This window comes from Elephas maximus, chromosome 21, assembly GCF_024166365.1.
Source record: "Elephas maximus indicus isolate mEleMax1 chromosome 21, mEleMax1 primary haplotype, whole genome shotgun sequence".
NCBI lineage: Eukaryota > Metazoa > Chordata > Mammalia > Proboscidea > Elephantidae > Elephas > Elephas maximus.
The window spans coordinates 57,737,089-57,756,540 of NC_064839.1; the positions used below are offsets into that span (position 1 = coordinate 57,737,089).

Consider the following 19,452-nt stretch of genomic DNA (forward strand, 5'->3'; position numbering starts at 1 on the left):
GCATGTAGGATAGGACACTTGGGGCAAGAATAGTCAGTCCTTGTCAGTCACATGCAGTCATAACCAACCCCATAAACCCAGGTGCGACATCTGAGACACTCAGCTTGGGGACAGGAGAAGATTCAATGATCTCATCCTATAGACCACAACGCTGCCTTCCCAAGAGACCTACAGCCCTTTCTGAGGAGACCCCTGATAGCCTCCACAACCCAAGAGTGGAGTTTTTAAGAAAAAAAGTCACATGTGGGGGAGTTTTTTCTTTATACGGGGAGAGAGACCAAAGTGCAGCTATACCTGTTCCTTCTGGGACCAAAGTGGGACAAGTGTTCTCTTGAACTCATGGGGTGGGCAAACCTGGAATGGGAGGGAACTTGGCCTATGAGTCACTGAGTAAAATATTTAATAAAACCGGATGTCCCTATGAACTTGTACAAATTTCTTCCCCAGGTCTCTCTCCAAAATAACGTATACATTATATGGAACAAAAATTCCTTAGACTACAGAATACTTTTCCCTGTCAATTAAGAACACCTCGTCCACAAGTAATTCACTTAGGTGAACCCTCTTATTTGTTTCAGAAAATATTGTGGTTGACAACACACCTGATGGGTGGTGATTCAGCAGTCTTTGCCTTATTCAGTTGGCAAGCTTTCTCAATTTTTTGTCCTTATATAAGAAAAAGGATTAATTCTCTCTTTTAGAGGGGGGAGTAAAAAGAAAGGTCAGCAATTTGGAAGCCGGCCTTTTCAATCTCAAAACCTGTATTGGAAATTAAATGGAAATGCTTGTCAAACATGTAAAAGCTATTTTAGAGTTCTTCAACATGCAGGTCTTAAGATTTCAGGACACTACCAGTTGACCCATTTTTATTGTTGTTGTTAGGTGCCCTCAAGTTGGTTCCCATTCATAGGGACCCTGTGCACAACAGACCAAAACACTGCCTGGTCCTGTGCTAGTCTCACAAACTTTGTTATGCTTGAGCCCATTGTTGTAGCCACTGTGTCAATCCATGTCATTGAGGGGCTCCACCTTGTTGACTGACCAAACCTGGAGTTCTTTTCCAGGGACTGGTTCCTCCGGATAACATGTCCAAAGTATGTGAAACATAGACTTGCCATCCTTGCTACTAAGTAATAGTCTGGTTGTACTTTTTTCCAAGACAGATTTGTTTGCTTTTACCAGTCCATGGTATATTCAATATTCTTCACCAAAACAACTATTCAAAGATGCCAATTCTTCTTCAGTCTTCCTTATTCACTCTCCGGTTTTTCCATGGTTACGAGGCGATTGAACACACCATGGCTTGGTTCAGCCTCACCTTAATCCTCAAGATAACACCTTTGCTTTTCGAAAATTTAAAGAGGTCTTTTGAAGCAGATTTGCCCAATGCAATGCATCTTATTGATATCTTCACTGCTGCTTCCATGAGTGTTGGTTGTGGATTCAAGTAAAATGAAATCCTTGACAACCTCAATCTTTTCTCCATTTATCACGATGCTGCTTATTGGTCCAGTTGTGAGGATTTTTGTTTTCTTTACATTAAGGCTTAATCAATACAAAGGCTGTGTTCTTGATCTTCATCAGTAAGTGGTTCAAGTCCTCTTCAGTTTCAGCAAGCAAAGTTGTGTCATCTGCATAATGCAGGTTGTTAATCAGGCTTCCTCCAATCCTGATGCCCTGTTCTTCTTCATATAGTCCAGCTCCTTGGATCATTGCCTCAGCATACAGATTGAATATTTATAGTGAAAGGAAACAACCATGACACACACTTTTCCTGACTTTAAACCATGCAGTATCCCCTTATTCTCTTCTAACCTCTGCATCTTGATCCATATACAGGTTCTTCATGAGCACAATTAAGTGTTCTGGAATTCCCATTCTCTGCAGTTTTGTCCATAATTTGTTATGGTCCACACAGGTGAATGCATTGGCATAGTCAATAAAACACAGGTAAACATCTTTCTGCTGTTCTCTGCTTTGAGCCATGATCCATCTGACATCAGCAACGATAGCCTTGATTCCATGTTCTCTTCTAAATCTGGTTTGAATTTCTGCCAGTTCCCTTTTGATACACTTCTGCAGCCGATTTTGAATGATCTTCAGCAAAATTTTGTTGACATGTGACATTAATGATTGTGTCCGATAATTTCCTCATTTGATTGGATCACCTTTCTTGTTAATAGGCATAAATTTGGATCTCTTCCAGTGTGTTGGCCAGGTAGCTGTCTTTCAAATTTCTTGGCATAGATGAGTGAGCATTTTCAGCACTGCTATTGTTTGTTGAAACATCTCTGTTGATGTTCTGTCAATTCCAAGAGCTTTGTTTTTCACCAATGCCTCCAGTACAGCTAGGACTTCTTCCATCAGTACCATTCATTCCTGTTCATGTGCTACTCTTGTAATGGTTGAACATCGACCAGTTCTCTTTGGTGTACTAAGTCTGTATATTCCTTCCATCTTCTTTTGATGCTTCCTGCATCGTTTAATATTTTCCCCATAGAACCTTTCAGTATTGCAACTCAAGACTTGGTTTTTTTCTTCAGTTCTTTCAGATGGAGACATTCCAAGGATGTTCTTCTCTTTTGGTTTTCTATCTCCAGGTCTCTGTACATGTCATCATAATACTTTACTTTGTCTTCGACAGCCACCTTTTGAAATCTTCTGTTCTTTACGTCATTTTTTTTTTTTTCTTTTTTGCTTTAGCTTCTCAAAGTTCGAGAGCATGGAAAGTACTCCCCCTAAAACGACAACCTGATTTAGACTTCTGGCCTCCTTAACATTTAGAACATAAATTACCATTCTGTACAGTAAACCACTTTGGTGTTTGTGTTATGGCAGCTCTAATTAACTAAGACAATATATAACATGTATTTTAATAAACTGTAAAAAAAATCTATCTCAAATTTTTACATTAAATCATTTATGTACACTTTTTAAAATTGTATAAAACACTGGGGCTAAAAAAAATTTTTTTCTGAGAGAGGTACTACGCTAATTTATAAAATCATTAAATGAATGGAAATGATTCACAAGAGGTTGAACAGCGAAGAGATCCCAAGACCTTAGCAGGAAATGTCTCTCCAGGACTTCTTTTGAAATGTTTCAGGGAATGGTCCACCATACTTGGTGTCTAAAATTCATTCCCTACAGACAACCATTCCTTGCTGCACTTCAGAGTTTTTTTTTTTTTTTTTGGTCTGGGCTTACGCTGCCTTTCTCTCACTGTGTATCTATCACACAGTAATATACAGCAATGTCCTCCACAGTTACAAAGCTCAGCTACAAGAAGAATGGGTTCTTGGCCATGCCTTTGGAGACAGAAAGATAAGTCTAGAGAGATAAGCATAGCATGTGTCATCACTATAACATATTGCTAACAATCACTGCGACCTCTTCCCAGAAGGCTGGCTGATCCAGTGCCAATAGTAACCACTGATTTTGATAGAGAATCTAGAGATAGTGCAAGCGAAGGAGAGGGTCTGCAAGGGTCTCTGCAGTCCTGGATTCAACTCCCACAGCTGTACCTGGGACAGGAAACCTGGGAAAAAAGGAGAACTATCGTAACTCAAACACTCCAGAACCCCAATGACCACATTCATCCCCTTAAATTCCTAAGGCACTCAGCAGGGAGATGCCATCAGGCAGATGAGCAGCCACAGGAAAGCCCTGCTCAATGATGTCTCCTGCTGCGAATGAAACTGGGGCTTCTAAGCCCAGAGCTGAGTTTTCATCTTGAGATTTGGGTCTGTTTAGTGTGGGGGGGGGCGTGTGAAGATATAAGTGGGGGGAGCAGTGGGAAGGGGTTGCAATCTCTTCTCCCCTGGGGCAGAGGGTTTCCCTTGGGCTACTTAAAGGAATAAGGGAGAAAAAGCATCAGGGGCTCTTTCTTGAATCTGCTGTCTTGTCCTCCTATTTCCAGACATCCAGGAAGAGGGATGGGGACAGAGTAGGCAGGGTATAAGGGTATAGGACATGTATAAATATTTACAATGAAATGATTCTATATTTCCCCAGAGGGAGGATTTCAGGCCCTGTTTATCTCTAAAGGGGTCTCCCATCTCTGAATATTTCAGTGAGAAATTCTTCATAGGGCAATGTGGTATGTGTAAGTGAGGGCTGGGCTTTGAGAAAAGGAAATATATTTTTAAGGAATGGCCTGGAATAATTTTTTCTTAAGCAAACATTGTCCTCTTTTCTATGAAATGTCCTCTCCACCAGGACTTCTACACCACCTTAGAGGTTTTTGTCAGGGTTCTCTAGAAAAGCAGCACCAGTATAGCATATAAATATATAGAGAGAGACAGCGAAAGTGAGAGAGAGAGAGGGAGGGAGATTTATATTAAAGATATGGCTCACAAGTGTAGAGGTTGGAAAGTGTATCAGGCTGGAGGCTTCTCCTGCTTCACATAGATGCAGGGACTGGGAAACACAAAATCAGCAAATCAGACAGCACGGTTCTGGTCATAGGCTGTGAAGACTGAAGAATCCCAAGACTGACAGGCAAGATGGCAGGTAAGCTTATAGCTCAAGTCCCAAGAACTTGTGGTCAGACAAACAAGGGCAAGCTTCAGCATACAGTACAAGCAACAGCCCACCATCCTCACCAGGAAGTCCACTTATATTGGATACAGGCCACACCCCTAAGGTAACTCTCTTTCAACCCATTAGCTACTCACAGCAGATCTGATTATAAAGGTGATCACATTATATCAAATACCATCATGGAGGTGATCACACTATTATATGACTGCCAAACTGTATCATACCTGCCAAACCACTGAGAATCATGACTGAGTCAAGCTGACACACCACCTTAATGATCACAGATGTGTACAAACTCCTGTACCACTTTTATACCTGCTCTGTGCTGCTTCAGGTACATGAGTTCTCTGAAATTCTTCAGTGTGTGTGAAGCCTAAATTTTTAGCATTGTAGCTCTTTATACAAAATATTTGTTGATCCTTGGAATAAGAGAAGGGGCTAAAAGAAAGATGTTTACCTGTGTTTTATTAACTAAGCAAAGGCATTTGACAGTCTGGCTCATAACAAATTATGGATAACTTTGTGAAGAATGGGAATTCCAGAACACTTGTGTTCATGCAGAACCTGCACATAGACCAAGAGGGAGTCATTCAAACAGAACAAAGGGATCCTGAGTGTTTTAAAATCAGGAAATATATGTGTCACGGTTTTATCCTTTCCCTATACTTATTCAGTCAGTATGCTGAGCAAATAATCTGAGAAGCTGGACTATATGAAGAAGGATGTGGCACCAGAATTGGAGAAAGACTCATTAATAACCTTCAATATGCAAACGACACCAGTTTGCTTTCTGAAAATGAAGAGGACTTGAAGCCCTTACTGATGAACATCAAAGGCTGAAGCCTTCAGTATGGATTGCACATCAACATAAAGAAAAAAAAATCCTCACACTAGACCAATAAGCAACATCATAATAAACAGAGAAAATATTGAAGTTGTGAAGAATTTCTTTTAACTTGGGTCCACAATCAACATACATGGAAGCAGTAGTCAAGAAATCAAAAACCTGTTGCACTGACAAATCTTCTACAAAAAGACCTCTTCAAAGATTGAAAAAGCAGGAGGAGGGGGCCAAGATGGCTGACTAGGTAGACACTACCTCGGATCCCTCTTGCAACAAAGACTTGGAAAAACAAGTGAATCGATCACATACATGACAATCTACGAACCCTGAACAACAAACACAGATTTAAAGAGTTGACCTGAGTGACAGAGACGGAGAACGAAGAACTACGGGGAAGCAGCGAGTGTTTTTGGAGCCTGGAGCCAGCGTCCCAGTCAGGTAACCTTGGCGCCGGGCTTAGGACAGGGCACAGGAGAGCTGAACACAACTTCCGGTGATAGCGCAAACATGGGGCGCAGCCCTACCCCCCTGAACTGACCCCGGGAGGGGGTCCAGCCAGTCCGCACGGGTGGCAGGGCGATGCGGCTGGTGGGAGGAGAAGACCCCGGGAGGCAGTGACTGGTTTTGGAGACGGGAGTGCAGCATCCCAGGTGGGGAACCTTGATGCTGGGCTTTGGGCTGGCAGTGGAGGAACTGACTGCAGCTTCTGCAGGCCTGACCCTCGGGGGCAATCTCTAAGCAGCCAGCACACATAGGCAACACGCCCCTCGGGAATCTCAGATAAAATAGTCATCCCAAGCAAGATAAGCAACTTTGGCTATATTCTGGGGTGCTACTCTCTCCTGTTTTTCTGAACCCTCCCCTCCCTTTCCCAGACGGCTTCAACACTGGAATTTCCTGAGCCAGAGGGAGAACGGCTCTGGCTCCATGGCTTTTCTTTTCACTTTTTTTTTTTTGGTCTTTTCCTAACCCATTCTTCCGGCCTGAGAGAAGGAACCACCAAAAACCCAGGGACCAAAAATCCTTCCCTAATTGGACTAAAAACACAGAACCAGCTCCAGCCAAGCATATATGATCCCTATCTCCGGCTTTCATCCCTACAGGGAGCAAGGTGGCTATTATAATGCAAAGGCATATTTCTGATAAGGATCTGACTGTTTTTTTTTTTTTTTTAGCGGATTTACTGGAAAAACAAGTTTCCCAGGTCTGATATCTCTGTTTGTTCAACAGAGCCCTAACTGACCCACAACAGGGAACTGAGGGCTGAAGCTCCCCTCAGACCACCTAGCCTCCTGCCTTAGGGGTCTAAGGAGGGTGACACCTACCAATCTGTAGAGGCACTTGCATTGGGGGCCTAAGGTACAGCTGCAGAGCCCTCCCACCAAGGTACTTTAGGAATAGAGACACACCTACCTCAATGACACTTGGAGGAAGCCTGTCAGCATTCTGCCCCCCTAGAGTGTGAACCCCAGCTACTACTAGAATCTGGTGCACACAACTATCACCACTACTTCTCAAGGTGGATAGGTATTAGGGTGCAGCACAGACTTGATGACCCAAAATCAGATTCTACTCAAGAATAGTGAATAGACTCAGGCATATATATCTGGCAACAGCTCAAACCAGCTGGTAATAGGTCATAAGTAAGTCAAGGGCTACAACAATCAAGACAGCACAATCTAGTAGCCCAACCACATATATTGAAAGAAAACAAAACAAGATAAGACTCAGTGAGCAAATATAAAATAAATCACTACGATATCTTAATGATGGCTCAGAGACAGCAGTCGATATCAAACCACATAAAGAAGCAGACCATGACAGCTTCTACAACCCCCCAAACAAAAGAAACACAATCTTTCCCAAATGAAGTCACAACCCTGGAATTATCAGATACAGAATATAAAAAACTAATTTAAAGAATGCTTCAAGACATCAGGGAAGACCTCAGAAATGAAATAAGGCAAACTGCAGAAAAAGCCAAGGAACACCCTGATAAAAGTGTTGAAGAACTCAAAAAGATTATTCAAGAACATAGTGGAAAAATTAATAAGTTGCAAGAATCCATAGAGAGACAGCATTCAGAAATCCAAAAGATTAACAATAAAATTACAGAATTAGGCAACGCAATAGGAAGTCAGAGGAGCAGACTCGAGCAATTAGAATGCAGACTGGGAAATCTGGAGGACCAGGGAATCAACACCAACATAGCTGAAAAAAAATCAGATAAAAGAATTTAAAAAAATGAAGAAACCCTAAAAATCATGTGGGACTCTATCAAGAAGGATAACTTGCATGTGGTTGGAGTCCCAGAACAGGGAGGGAGGACAGAAAACACAGAGAGAATAGTTGAAGAACTCCTGACAGAAAACTTCCCTGACATCATGAAAGACAAAAGGATATCTATCCAAGATGCTCATCGAACCCCATTTAAGATTGATCCAAAAAGAAAAACACCAAGACATATTATCATCAAACTTGCCAAAACCAAAGATAAAGAGAAAATTTTAAAAGCAGCCAGGGAGAAAAGAAAGGTTTCCTTCAAGGGAGAATCAATAAGAATAAGTTCAGACTACTCAGCAGAAACCATGCAGACAAGAAGGCAATGGGATGACATATACAGAGCACTGAAGGAGAAAAACTGCCAGCTAAGGATCATATATCCAGCAAAACTCTCTCTGAAATATGAAGGCGAAATTAAGATATTTACAGATAAACACAAGCTTAGAGAATTTGCAAAAACCAAACCAAAGCTACAGGAAATAATAAAAGAAATTGTTCGGTCAGAAAACCAATAATATCAGATACCAGCACAACACAAGGTCACAGAACAGAACATCCTGATATCAACTCAAATAGGGAAATCACAAAAACAAATTAAGAATAATTTTTAAAAAAATGCTCAAAACAGGGAATCATTGAAGTCAATATGTAAAAGATCACAATAATCAAAAAGAGGGACTAAATACAGGTGGCATAGAACTGCCATATGGAGAGGGATACAAGGCGATATAGGACAATACAAGTTAGGTTTTTACTTAGAAAAATAGAGGTAAATATTAAGGTAACCACAAAGAGGTATAACAACTCCATAACTCAAAATAAAAACCAAGAAAAATGTAACAACTGAGAAAACATAGTCAAATACTATGAAAATGAGGAACTCACAATTTACAAAGAAAAAGTCTCAGCACAAAAAAGTAAGTGGAAAAATGAAATTGTCAACAACACACATGAAAAGGCATCAAAATGACAACACTAAAACACTTACTTATCTATAATTATGCTGAATGTAAATGGACTATATGCACCAATAAAGAGACAGAGAGTCTCAGACTGGATAAAGAAACATGATCCGTCTATATGCCGCCTACAAGAGACACACCTTAGCCTTAGAGACACAAACAAACTAAAACTCTAAGGATGGAAAAAAATATATCAAGCAAACAATAAGCAAAAAAGAGCAGGAGTAGCAATATTAATTTGTGACAAAATAGACTTTTAAGTTAAAACCATCAAGGACACTACATAATGATAAAAGGGACAATTGACCAGGAAGATATAACCATATTAAATATTTATCCACCCAATGACACGGCTGCAAGATACATAAAACAAATTTTAACAGAACTGAAAAGTGAGATAGACACCTCCACAGTTATAGTAGGAGACTTCAACACACCACTTTCGGAGGACAGGACATCCAGTAAGAAGCTCAATAGAGACACGGAAGACCTACTTACAACAATCAACCAACTTGACCTCATTGACTTATACAGAACTCTCCACCCAACTGCTGCAAGGTATACTTTTTTTTCTAGCGCACATGGAACATTCTCTAGAATAGACCACATAAAAAAATTAAAACAAACCTTTGCAGAGTCCAAAACATCGAAATATTACAAAGCATCTTCTCAGACCACAAGGCCATAAAAGTGGAAATCACTAACAGAAAAATTAGGGAAAAGAAATCAAATACTTGGAAACTGAACAAGACCCTGCTGAAAAAAGACTGGGTTATAGAAGACATTAAAGAGGGAATAAGGAAATTCATAGAAGGAAAATGAAAATACTTCCTATCAAAACCTATGGGACACAGCAAAAGCAGTGCTCAGAGGCCAATTTATATCGATAAATGCACACATACAAAAAGAAGAAAGAGCCAAAATCAGAGAACTGTCCTGACAACTTGAACAAATAGAAAGTGAGCAACAAAAGAATCCATCAGGCACCAGAAGAAAACAAATAATAAAAATTAGAGCTGAACTAAGTGAATTAAAAAAGAGAACAGAAAAAAACAATTCTAAGAATTAACAAAGCCAAAAGCTGGTTCTTTGAAAAAATTAACAAAACTGATAAACCATTGGCTAGACTGACTAAAGAAATACAGGAAAGGAAACAAATAACCCGAATAAGAAACTAGAAGGGCCACATCACAACAAAACCAAATGAAATTAAAAGAATCATATCAGATTATTATGAAAAACTGTACTCTAACAAATTTGCAAACCTAGAAGAAATGGATGAATTCCTGGAAAAACACTACCTACCTAAACTAACACATTCAGAAGTAGAACAACTAAATAGACCCATAACAAAAAAAGAGATTGAAACGGTAATCAAAAAACTCCCAACAAAAAAAAGCCCTGGCCCGGACGGCTTCACTGCAGAGTTCTACCAAACTTTCAGAGAAGAGTTAACACCACTACTACTAAAGGTATTTCAAAGCATAGAAAATGATGGAATACTACCTAACTCATTCTATGAAGCCACCATTTCCCAGATACCAAAACCAGGTAAAGACATCACAAAAAAAGAAAATTATAGACCTATATCCCTCATGAATATAGATGCAAAAATCCTCAACAAAATTCTAGCCAATAGAATTCAACAACATATCAAAAAAATAATTCACCACGACCAAGTGGGATTTATACCAGGTATGCAAGGCTGGTTTAATATTAGAAAAACCATTAATGTAATCCACCATACAAATAAAACAAAAGACAAAAACCACATGATCTTATCAATTAATGCAGAAAAGGCATTTGACAAAGTCCAACACCCATTTATGATAAAAACTCTCACCAAAATAGGAATTGAAGGAAAATTCCTCAACATAATAAAGAGCATCTATGCAAAGCCAACAGCCAATATCACTCCAAATGGAGAGAACCTGAAAGCATTTCCCTTGAGAATGGGAACCAGACAAGGATGCCCTTTATCACCGCTCTTATTCAACATTGAGCTAGAGGTCCTAGCCAGAGCAATTAGGCTAGACAAAGAAATGAAAGGCATCCGGATTGGCAAGGAGGAAGTAAAATTATCTCTATTTGCAGATGACATGATCTTATACACAGAAAACCCTGAGGAATCCTCCAGAAATCTACTGGAACTAATAGAAGAGTTTGGCAGAGTCTCAGGTTATAAGATGAACATACAAAAATCACTTGGATTCCTCTACTTCAAAAAAAGAACATCGAAGAGGAAATAACCAAATCAATACCATTCACAGTAGCCCCCAAGAAGATAAAATACTTAGGAATAAATCTTACCAAAGATGTAAAAGACCTATACAAAGAAAATTACAAAGCACTACTACAAGAAATTAAAAAGGACATACTTCAGTGGAAAAACATACCTTGCTCATGGATAGGAAGAATGTTTATTCTACCAAAAGCCATCTATACATACAATGCACTTCCGATCCAAATTCCAATGACATTTTTTAATGTGATAGAGAAACAAATCAGCAACTTCATATGGAAGGGAAAGAAGCCTCGGATAAGCAAAGCATTACTGAAAAAGAAGAAGAAAGTGGGAGGCCTCACTCTACCTGATTTCAGAACCTATTATACAGCCACAGTAGTCAAAACAGTCTGGTACTGGTACAACAACAGACACATAGACCAGTGGAACAGAATTGAGAACCCAGATATAAATCCATCCACGTATGAGCAGCTGATATTTGACAAAGGCCCAGTGTCAGTTAATTGGGGAAAAGATAGTCTTTTTAACAAATGGTGCTGGCATACCTGGATATCCATTTGCAAAAAAATGAAACAGGACCCATACCTCACACCATGCACAAAAACTAACTCCAAGTGGATCAAAGACCTAAACATTAAGATGAAAATGATAAAGATCATGGAAGAAAAAATAGGGACAACCTTAGGAGCCCTAATACAAGGCATAAACAGAATACAAAACATTACCAAAAATGACGAAGAGAAAGCATATAACTGGGAGCTCCTAAAAATCAAACACCTATGCTCATCTAAAGACTTCACCAAAAGAGTAAAAAGACCACCTACAGATTGGGAAAGAATTTTTAGCTATGACAACTCTGACCAGCGCCTGATCTCTAAAATCTATATGATTCTGTCCAAACTCAACCACAAAAAGACAAACAACCCAATCAAGAAGTGGGCAAAGGATATGAACACGCACTTCACTAAAGAAGATATTCAGGCAGCTAACAGATACATGAGAAAATGCTCTCGATCATTAGCCATTAGAGAAATGCAAATTAAAACTACAATGAGATTCCATCTCACTCCAACAAGGCTGGCATTAATCCAAAAAACACAAAATAATAAATGTTGGAGAGGTTGCGGAGAGATTGGAACTCTTATACACTGCTGGTGGGAATGTAAAATGGTACAACCACTTTGGAAATCCATCTGGCGTTATCTTAAACAGTTAGAAATAGAACTACCTTACAACCCAGAAATCCCACTCCTCGGAATATACCCTAGAGAAATAAGAACCTTCACACAAACAGATATATGCACACCCATGTTTATTGCAGCTCTGTTTACAATAGCAAAAAGTTGGAAGCAACCAAGGTGTCCATCAACGGATGAATGGTTAAATAAATTGTGGTATATTCACACAATGGAATACTACGCATCGATAAAGAACAGTGAACAATCTGTGAAACATTTGAGGAAACTGGAAGGCATTTTGCTGGGTGAAATTAGTCAGAGGCAAAAGGACAAATATTGTATAAGACCACTATTATAAGATCTTGAGAAATAGTATTAACTGAGAAGAACACATACTTTTGCGGCTACGAGGAGGGGAGGGAGGGAGGGTGTGAGAGGGTTTTTTACTGATTAATTAGTAGCTAAGAACTGCTTTAGGTGAAGGGAAGGACAATACTCAATACATGGAAGGTCAGCTCAACTGGACTGGACCAAAAGCAAAGAAGTTTCCGGGATAATCTGAAGGCTTCAAAGGTCAGTGGAGCAAGGGTGGGGGTTTGGGGACCATGGTTTAAGGGGACTTCTAAGTCAATTGGCAAAATAATTCTATTATTAAAACATTCTGCATCCCACTTTGAAATGTGGCATCTGGGGTCTTAAATGCTAACAAGCGGCCATCTAAGATGCATCAATTGGTCTCAACCCACCTGGATCAAAGGAGAGTGAAGAACACCAAGGTCACACGATTACTAAGAGCCCAAGAGACAGAAAGGGCCGCATGAACCAGAGACCTACATCATCCTGAGACCAGAAGAACTAGTTGGTGCCCGGCCACAATTGATGACTGTCCTGACAGGAAGCAGAACAGAGAACCCCTGAGGGAGCAGGAGATGAGTGGGATGCAGACCCCAAATTCTCACAAAAAGACCATACTTAATGGTCTGACTGAGACTAGAAGAATTCCAGGTGTCATGGTCCCCAAACCTTCTGTTGGCCCAGGACAGGAACCATTCCCGAAGACAACTCATCAGACATGAAAGGGACTGGACAGTGGGGAGGAGAGAGATGCTGATAAAGAGTGAGCTAATTATATCAGGTGGACACTTGAGACTGTGTTGGCATCTCCTGTCTGGAGGGGGGACGGGAGGATAGAGAGAGTTGGAAGCTGGCAAAATTGTCACACAAGGAGAGACTGGAAGGGCTGACTCATTAGGGGGAGAGCAAGTGGGAGTACGGAGTAAGGTGTATATAAACTTATATGTGACAGTCTGACTTGATTTGTAAACGTTCACTTGAAGCTCAATAAAAGTTAATTAAAAAAAAAAAATTGAAAAAGCAAAGATATCACCTTGAGGAGTAAGGTGTTCCTGACCCAAGCCATGGTATTTTCAATCGACTCCTATGCATGACAAACTGGACAATGAATAAGGAAGACCAAAGAATAGATGCATTTGAATTGTGGTGTTGGTGGAGAATATTGATTATACCACAGACTGTAAGAAGAATGATCAAACCTGTCTTGGAAGAAGTACAGCCAGAATGCTCCTTAGATGCAAGGATGGCAAGACTTCTTCTCACATACTTTGGACATGTTATCAGGAGACCAACTTCTGGAGAAGGAATCATGCTTGGTAAAGTAGAAGGTCAATGAAAAAGAGGAAGACCCTCACTGAGACGGATTCATGCTGTGGCTCCAAGAATGATCTCATACATAGCAACGATTGTGAGGATGGTACGGGAAGAGGTAGTGTTTAATTCTTGCATAAATAAGGTAGCTATGAGTTGATACTGCCCCAATACCACCTGATGACAACAATGGTGCAACTGAAGATAAATGTGACACGAATTTTGTTTTCAAATATAAATTTTGTATTTAAAATTATGTTTACTTCTAGGCTCTGTGTTGTAATATTTTCCATTCATACAGTAGCATACTCTCTTATTATGTTTAAAGGAGTCCTGGTGGCTCAACAGTTAAGTGTTTGGCTGCTAACCAAAAGTGTGCTGTTCAAGCCCACCCAGCTGCTGTGCAAGAGAAATACACTGGCAAGAGGTTCCCATAAAGATTACATCCTAGAAAATCCTATGGAACAGTTCTACTTGATCACATGGGATTGTCGTGAGTCCAAAATCTAATTGATGGCAACTTCCAATAACCATACCATCAGTGGAAAATCAATACGTTTAATAAATAATCAGGCAAATTATCTTCAATTTTAAATTTGTCATTACTTTCCTGGCTTTACTAACTCCTTGTTTCGTAAAAGTGATGACACTTCTACATGTTAAAAAAAAAAAAATCATTTTTCAGATGGGAAAATGAAAATAAAATAAGCAGAAGTTTTTCCCGGTCCAGGTTTCAGGGTGCAACATGTAGGAACATATGTACTAGTGAAACTAGAAATACATTGACTAAGTGTTTATATATTTGTAGAACTTTAAGGGTCCTAGTTTGCTTTGATCCAGGCTTCTTGTTAGGTACTGTTACTTAATTCCAACTCATAGTGATTCCATGTGAAAGAATAGAACTTCCCATAGGGTTTTCTAGGTTGTCATCTTTATGGGAGCAGATCACCAGGTCTTTTCTCCCATGAAGCTGCTGGGTGATTTCAAGCTACCAACCTTTGGGTTAGCAGTCGAACACTTAACCATCACGTCACCAGGGCTCCTTGTTTCAGGTTCACGTAAGTATAAGCTGCATTTACTTTCTGCAGGTGTACGTTTCTATTGCTGTTGGCCAGTTTTAAGGCTTTATACTACAGTTCCTCAATATCAGCAATATTGCCACTTTGGGCCATAGAATTATTTCTGTGGGGAGCAATCCTGAGTGTCGTATATTTTTAGCAGCACACCTGAACTCTAACACTAGTGCCATAAATACCTGCCGCCGGTTGTGAAAACTAAAGGTAACTCCAAGAATTGCCAAATGTCCCTGGGAGCAAAATTGTCATGGAGCAGTTCTACTCTGTCCTATAGGGTCGCTATGAGTCAGATTTAACTTGATGGCACTGGATTTTTTTTTTTTTTTTTGGTTATGTGGACATTAATATAGACATGGAAATGCTGGTGGTGTACGGTTAAGAGCTACAGCTGCTAACCAAAAAGGTCTGCAGTTTGAATCCACCAGGTACTCCTTGGAAATCCTATGGAGTAGTTCTACTCTGTACTATAGATTCGCTATGTGTCAGAATCAACTAGAGGGCAAAGGTATTTTTTTTTTTTTTTTTTTTTGCATGTAGACATATACAATATTACCCAAATACTTACCCAAGCCACTCTAAGGGAAACACCTTTTGTCAACCTGGATTCAGGAGTGTTCATGTGAATGATAAGACTGGAAATCAATCTGAGGGTGAGAGGCAGGTTTGAGGTTCAGCATGCGAATAATTTTCTATATTAAATGTTCCTGGCAAGCAGTGTCACTAATTATTATCCTGAATTGAAAACAGAGATCTCATCAAGAAATATTACTGTAGAGCCTGTCCTGGGACAGATGGGGAAAGACAGACAAAAGTCATTCCTGTGAAAAGCAGTCATGTTCATAGACATGAAGGTTCCCTAGAATCACTGTGCATGGGGATCCCTACAGAGGTGCTGACCAGGTGGGGAAACCACAACATCTGAGAGGAAGTCCTTCCCACTTCCTTCTCCTGAATCTGCTGACAAGATGGGCCACTAAGTTTAGTGGGTCCTGAACTCCCCCTAGAGATCACTCCCCTATTGGCCTCGTGCAGGGAGGTTTGTGTCTGGGCTCACGCTGACTTTCCTGCATTGTGCCTCTTGCACAGTAATACATGGCCGTGTCGTTAGGATTCACACAGCTCAGTTTTAAATAAACTTGGCTCTTGGTGGTGTGCCTGTCGAAGCTGAGTCGGGACTTGAGAGTTGGGTTATAATACTTGCTCCCATCATAAGCTACTGCACCAAGCCACTCTAGCCCCTTTCCTGGAGCCTGGCGGATCCAGCTCACACCATAGCTTGTTAAAGAGAATCCAGAGACAGTACAGGTGAGGGACAGGATCTCTGAGGGCTTCACCATTTCTGGGCCTGATTCCTGAAGCTTCACTTGGGACGAGGCACCTGGAGACAAGGAGAAACTCAGTGAGTCATGAGTTCAAATGTAGTAACCCCAGACCTTCATGTCTGAATCCCTTAGTGCTCACCTCTGAGAGCTGTTACCAGAAAGAGGAAAACCCACATGTATTTCATCTTATTGTGGATGAGGTCCATGACTCCCAGAAAATATTCTCCAAGATGAGGAGGAATCTGAATTTAAGTAAATGTGTGCTCTGATTTCTTCTGGCTGCTTAAATGAGATTTGCATGTGGGATGCGCATTTGCATGCAAAGTTGAAAAACAGTGAAGGGAGGTCCCTTTTTCTAAGGTTCTCACTGGATAAAAGTTGCTGAATGTTCCTTTGGGAGAATACAGTCCTCATTCTAGGGTCTTCACTTCACCAAGCCCAGAATTCTCTTAATCCACACTAGAACATATTAGGATCAGGGAGCCAGATGCAACAAAGGATCAAGGACACTTTTGGGAATAGGGTCAATACAACTCTTCTTCCTAGGATGGATAGATAGAGAGATAACTACATACATAGAATTCATAGATACACAGATAGATATATAAATACATGCATAGAGGGATAGACGGAGAAAAGGATATATAGATCAATTAATATCAAATAGTTACCACAACCATGGGGCTCCATGATTGGTCACATACACATTCTGATTCATTTCATGCCTCCATTACTTCATGTTTAAACTTTAGCTCATCCACAGCATTGAGATAGCAACTAAATGGACCAAAAATATCAAATTCAGACAAAACTGAGTCTAAAGAATTTGGCATACATTCAAATGACTTTGAAAGACTCTTTAACTTGGGTGAATATTTCTTCACCTGCAACACCTTTACAACTATGTATATTCAAGGGTTACTGTAGGGGGGAATAACTTCATGCCAACCTAAAGTCCTTTTTTTTTTTTTTTTTAACACAGTTTATAGATTTCTGCATAGGTAGTAAACATTACTAGTGTTGTTGCAAAAACCAGCAATCCTCTAGTTCTCATTTTTGCCGGGAGCTGAGTTTCTCCATTAAATTTCTGAGTCTGTAGACTATCTACTTGAAGGAAGACTTTGAGCAACATGAACCATCAAGATCATGAACACAGAGATTTAGTGCAATGTCCTCAGTTCACCAATATGTTGGATCAGTAACCTGGTCTTTGTATACTATTAATTTGTCCTAGATGTGTCATTCCCAGGTGGTGTAGTGGTTAAGTGCTATGGCTGCCAACCAAAGGGTCAACAGTTTGAATCCTCTAGTCGTTTCTTAGAAACTCTATGGGGCAGTTCTACTCTGTCCTATAGGGTCGCTATGAGTAGGAATCGACTTGACGGCACTGGGTTTGGCTTGGTTTGGTAACAGAGTGTATTGAACTGAGTGAAAATGATTTCCATTAATATAGGGAGAATAATATTCATGATTCTTGGAAACACTGCTGTCCTCAAAAGGAATTGCAGAAGGCATGAGTTCACCATTGCCAGGGGGAATATCCCTGCCCAGGAAGCAGGTCCCACTGGAAAATCCTGCTGAGCTCTGCCCCCTGATATGCTATGTCACTGAATCCGGGATTATGCCCTGTGGCTGTTTCTCAGTGTGAGAAATGCTTCCCAGTCACAGGGATGGTGAGAATCCTCATTATGTCTGGTTGTCAAGAGGAAGAAAGGGTCATGGAGGGAGCTGGAGAAGTTCCTTCTGACCAAGACCATCTCGTGCAACAGAGGATCCTGCTTCCTCTTCTCGACTGCAGTAAGAATGTGAGAAACTGGGGGGGAGGGAAGCTTGCTGGCATTAGAGCATTGAAAAGGAAAGGAAATCACTGAGAGCTATGAAAGGAAAGGAAAGGAAACCCCTGATCCACAAGGAAGACCCTCATCAGCCCCTCTCTGCACCTACTCTTTTTATTGTGATCATCTTGCTTAGTGGATCCTGAGCACCTCCTAAGGCACAGCATCATCAATTGTTCCCTGGAGTCTCAGTTTGTGTCTAGGCTCCTGCTGCCTTCACCTCACTGTGACTCACACACGGTCATATCATTTGCCATTACGGAGCTCAGGTGCAAGAAGACCTGATTCTTAGATATGTCTTAGGAGATGAATAGTCAAGTTTGGAGGGACAGTTATATGATTCTCTGCCACTCAAAACAAAAATATCCCATTGCTATGACATTGATTCCAACTCATAGCAACCCTATAGGCCATTAGTACATATATATTTGTCTACTTTAATCCCTTCCAAGTTGGCTGGTGGATTCAGTGTCAGCAGTGACCACTGGTTGTGATTGAGAATCCAGAAACAGCTCAGGTGAAGGAGTAGGGGTATGAGGGCCTCAGCAGTTCTCAGCCTGACTCCTACAGCTGCACCTAGACATGACATCTGGGGAAAGGAAAAAAAAAAAGTCATCATTATTGTCAAATATCAGACACCTCATCCAGGTCATCTCATTGTACAAATCTCTGAGATACTCATGGGGTGAAATGACTACAAGGTGGAAGCACATCAACAGGAATATCATAATTTTCTGAACAAGGCTTATAATTCATGGAGAATACAGCACACAGTATGAACGTTCTTGTCAAATTCTAGAATTTAACAAGGGGAGGCCCCAGGTAGAAATCAGAGAAAGGCCAGGCAAGATCTCATCTCTGATTTAGAAGCTGGAAGAAGGAAGCCAGACTCATTCTCCAAGGATGACCCTAGCCTTACTGACAGCTTAGGAGCCTAGAGCTAGAGATTATATGTGTTTCCATTCTTGAGAGAGAGATCTTTGAGAATGGAAAAATAAACATTCATCCCATAAAAAATACCCTTTTCCTTTGATGGGAACACACCTGTCTTCTTCTGTGCCTTCCTTCAGGAATGTATTATTTGACATGCTCATATTCTTTATTGACTCTAACATACCATTGGGTGGCACTTGGAAGGACATTGGAGGAGAACATATTCTATGGAGCATGCTGCTCCAGAGACAACAAACATGGGGCCACTTCCAAGCCCACCCCTTGAGCACTGAATGACCTTTGCCAGGTCACTAGATTCTTCCCTGGTGGTTCCTAACCTCTAGAATGGGCCTTATGAATAGCTACCAATCAGGATTTAGGAGAACATACCCCCCCCCAAAAAAAACCCACTGCTGTCTAGTCGATTCTGACTCATACCGACCCTATAGGACAGAGTAGAACTGCCCCATAGAGTTTCCAAGGAGCGCCTGGGGGATTCAAACTGCCGACCTCTTGGTTATCAGCCGTAGCACCTACTAAGCCACCAGGATTCCAGGGGAATATAAG

At 40.6% G+C, this 19,452-nt stretch overlaps 1 gene segment (V, D, J or C); it reads right to left on the bottom strand.

Annotated features, from left to right (window-relative positions):
* Positions 1 to 15,802: 15,802 nt before the first annotated feature.
* On the bottom strand, positions 15,803 to 16,341 carry LOC126064600 (immunoglobulin heavy variable 4-59-like). The segment is given in 2 exon segments: positions 15,803 to 16,173; positions 16,257 to 16,341. Coding segments are annotated over 2 exon segments (438 nt in total).
* Between the last annotated feature and the right edge of the window lie 3,111 nt (positions 16,342 to 19,452).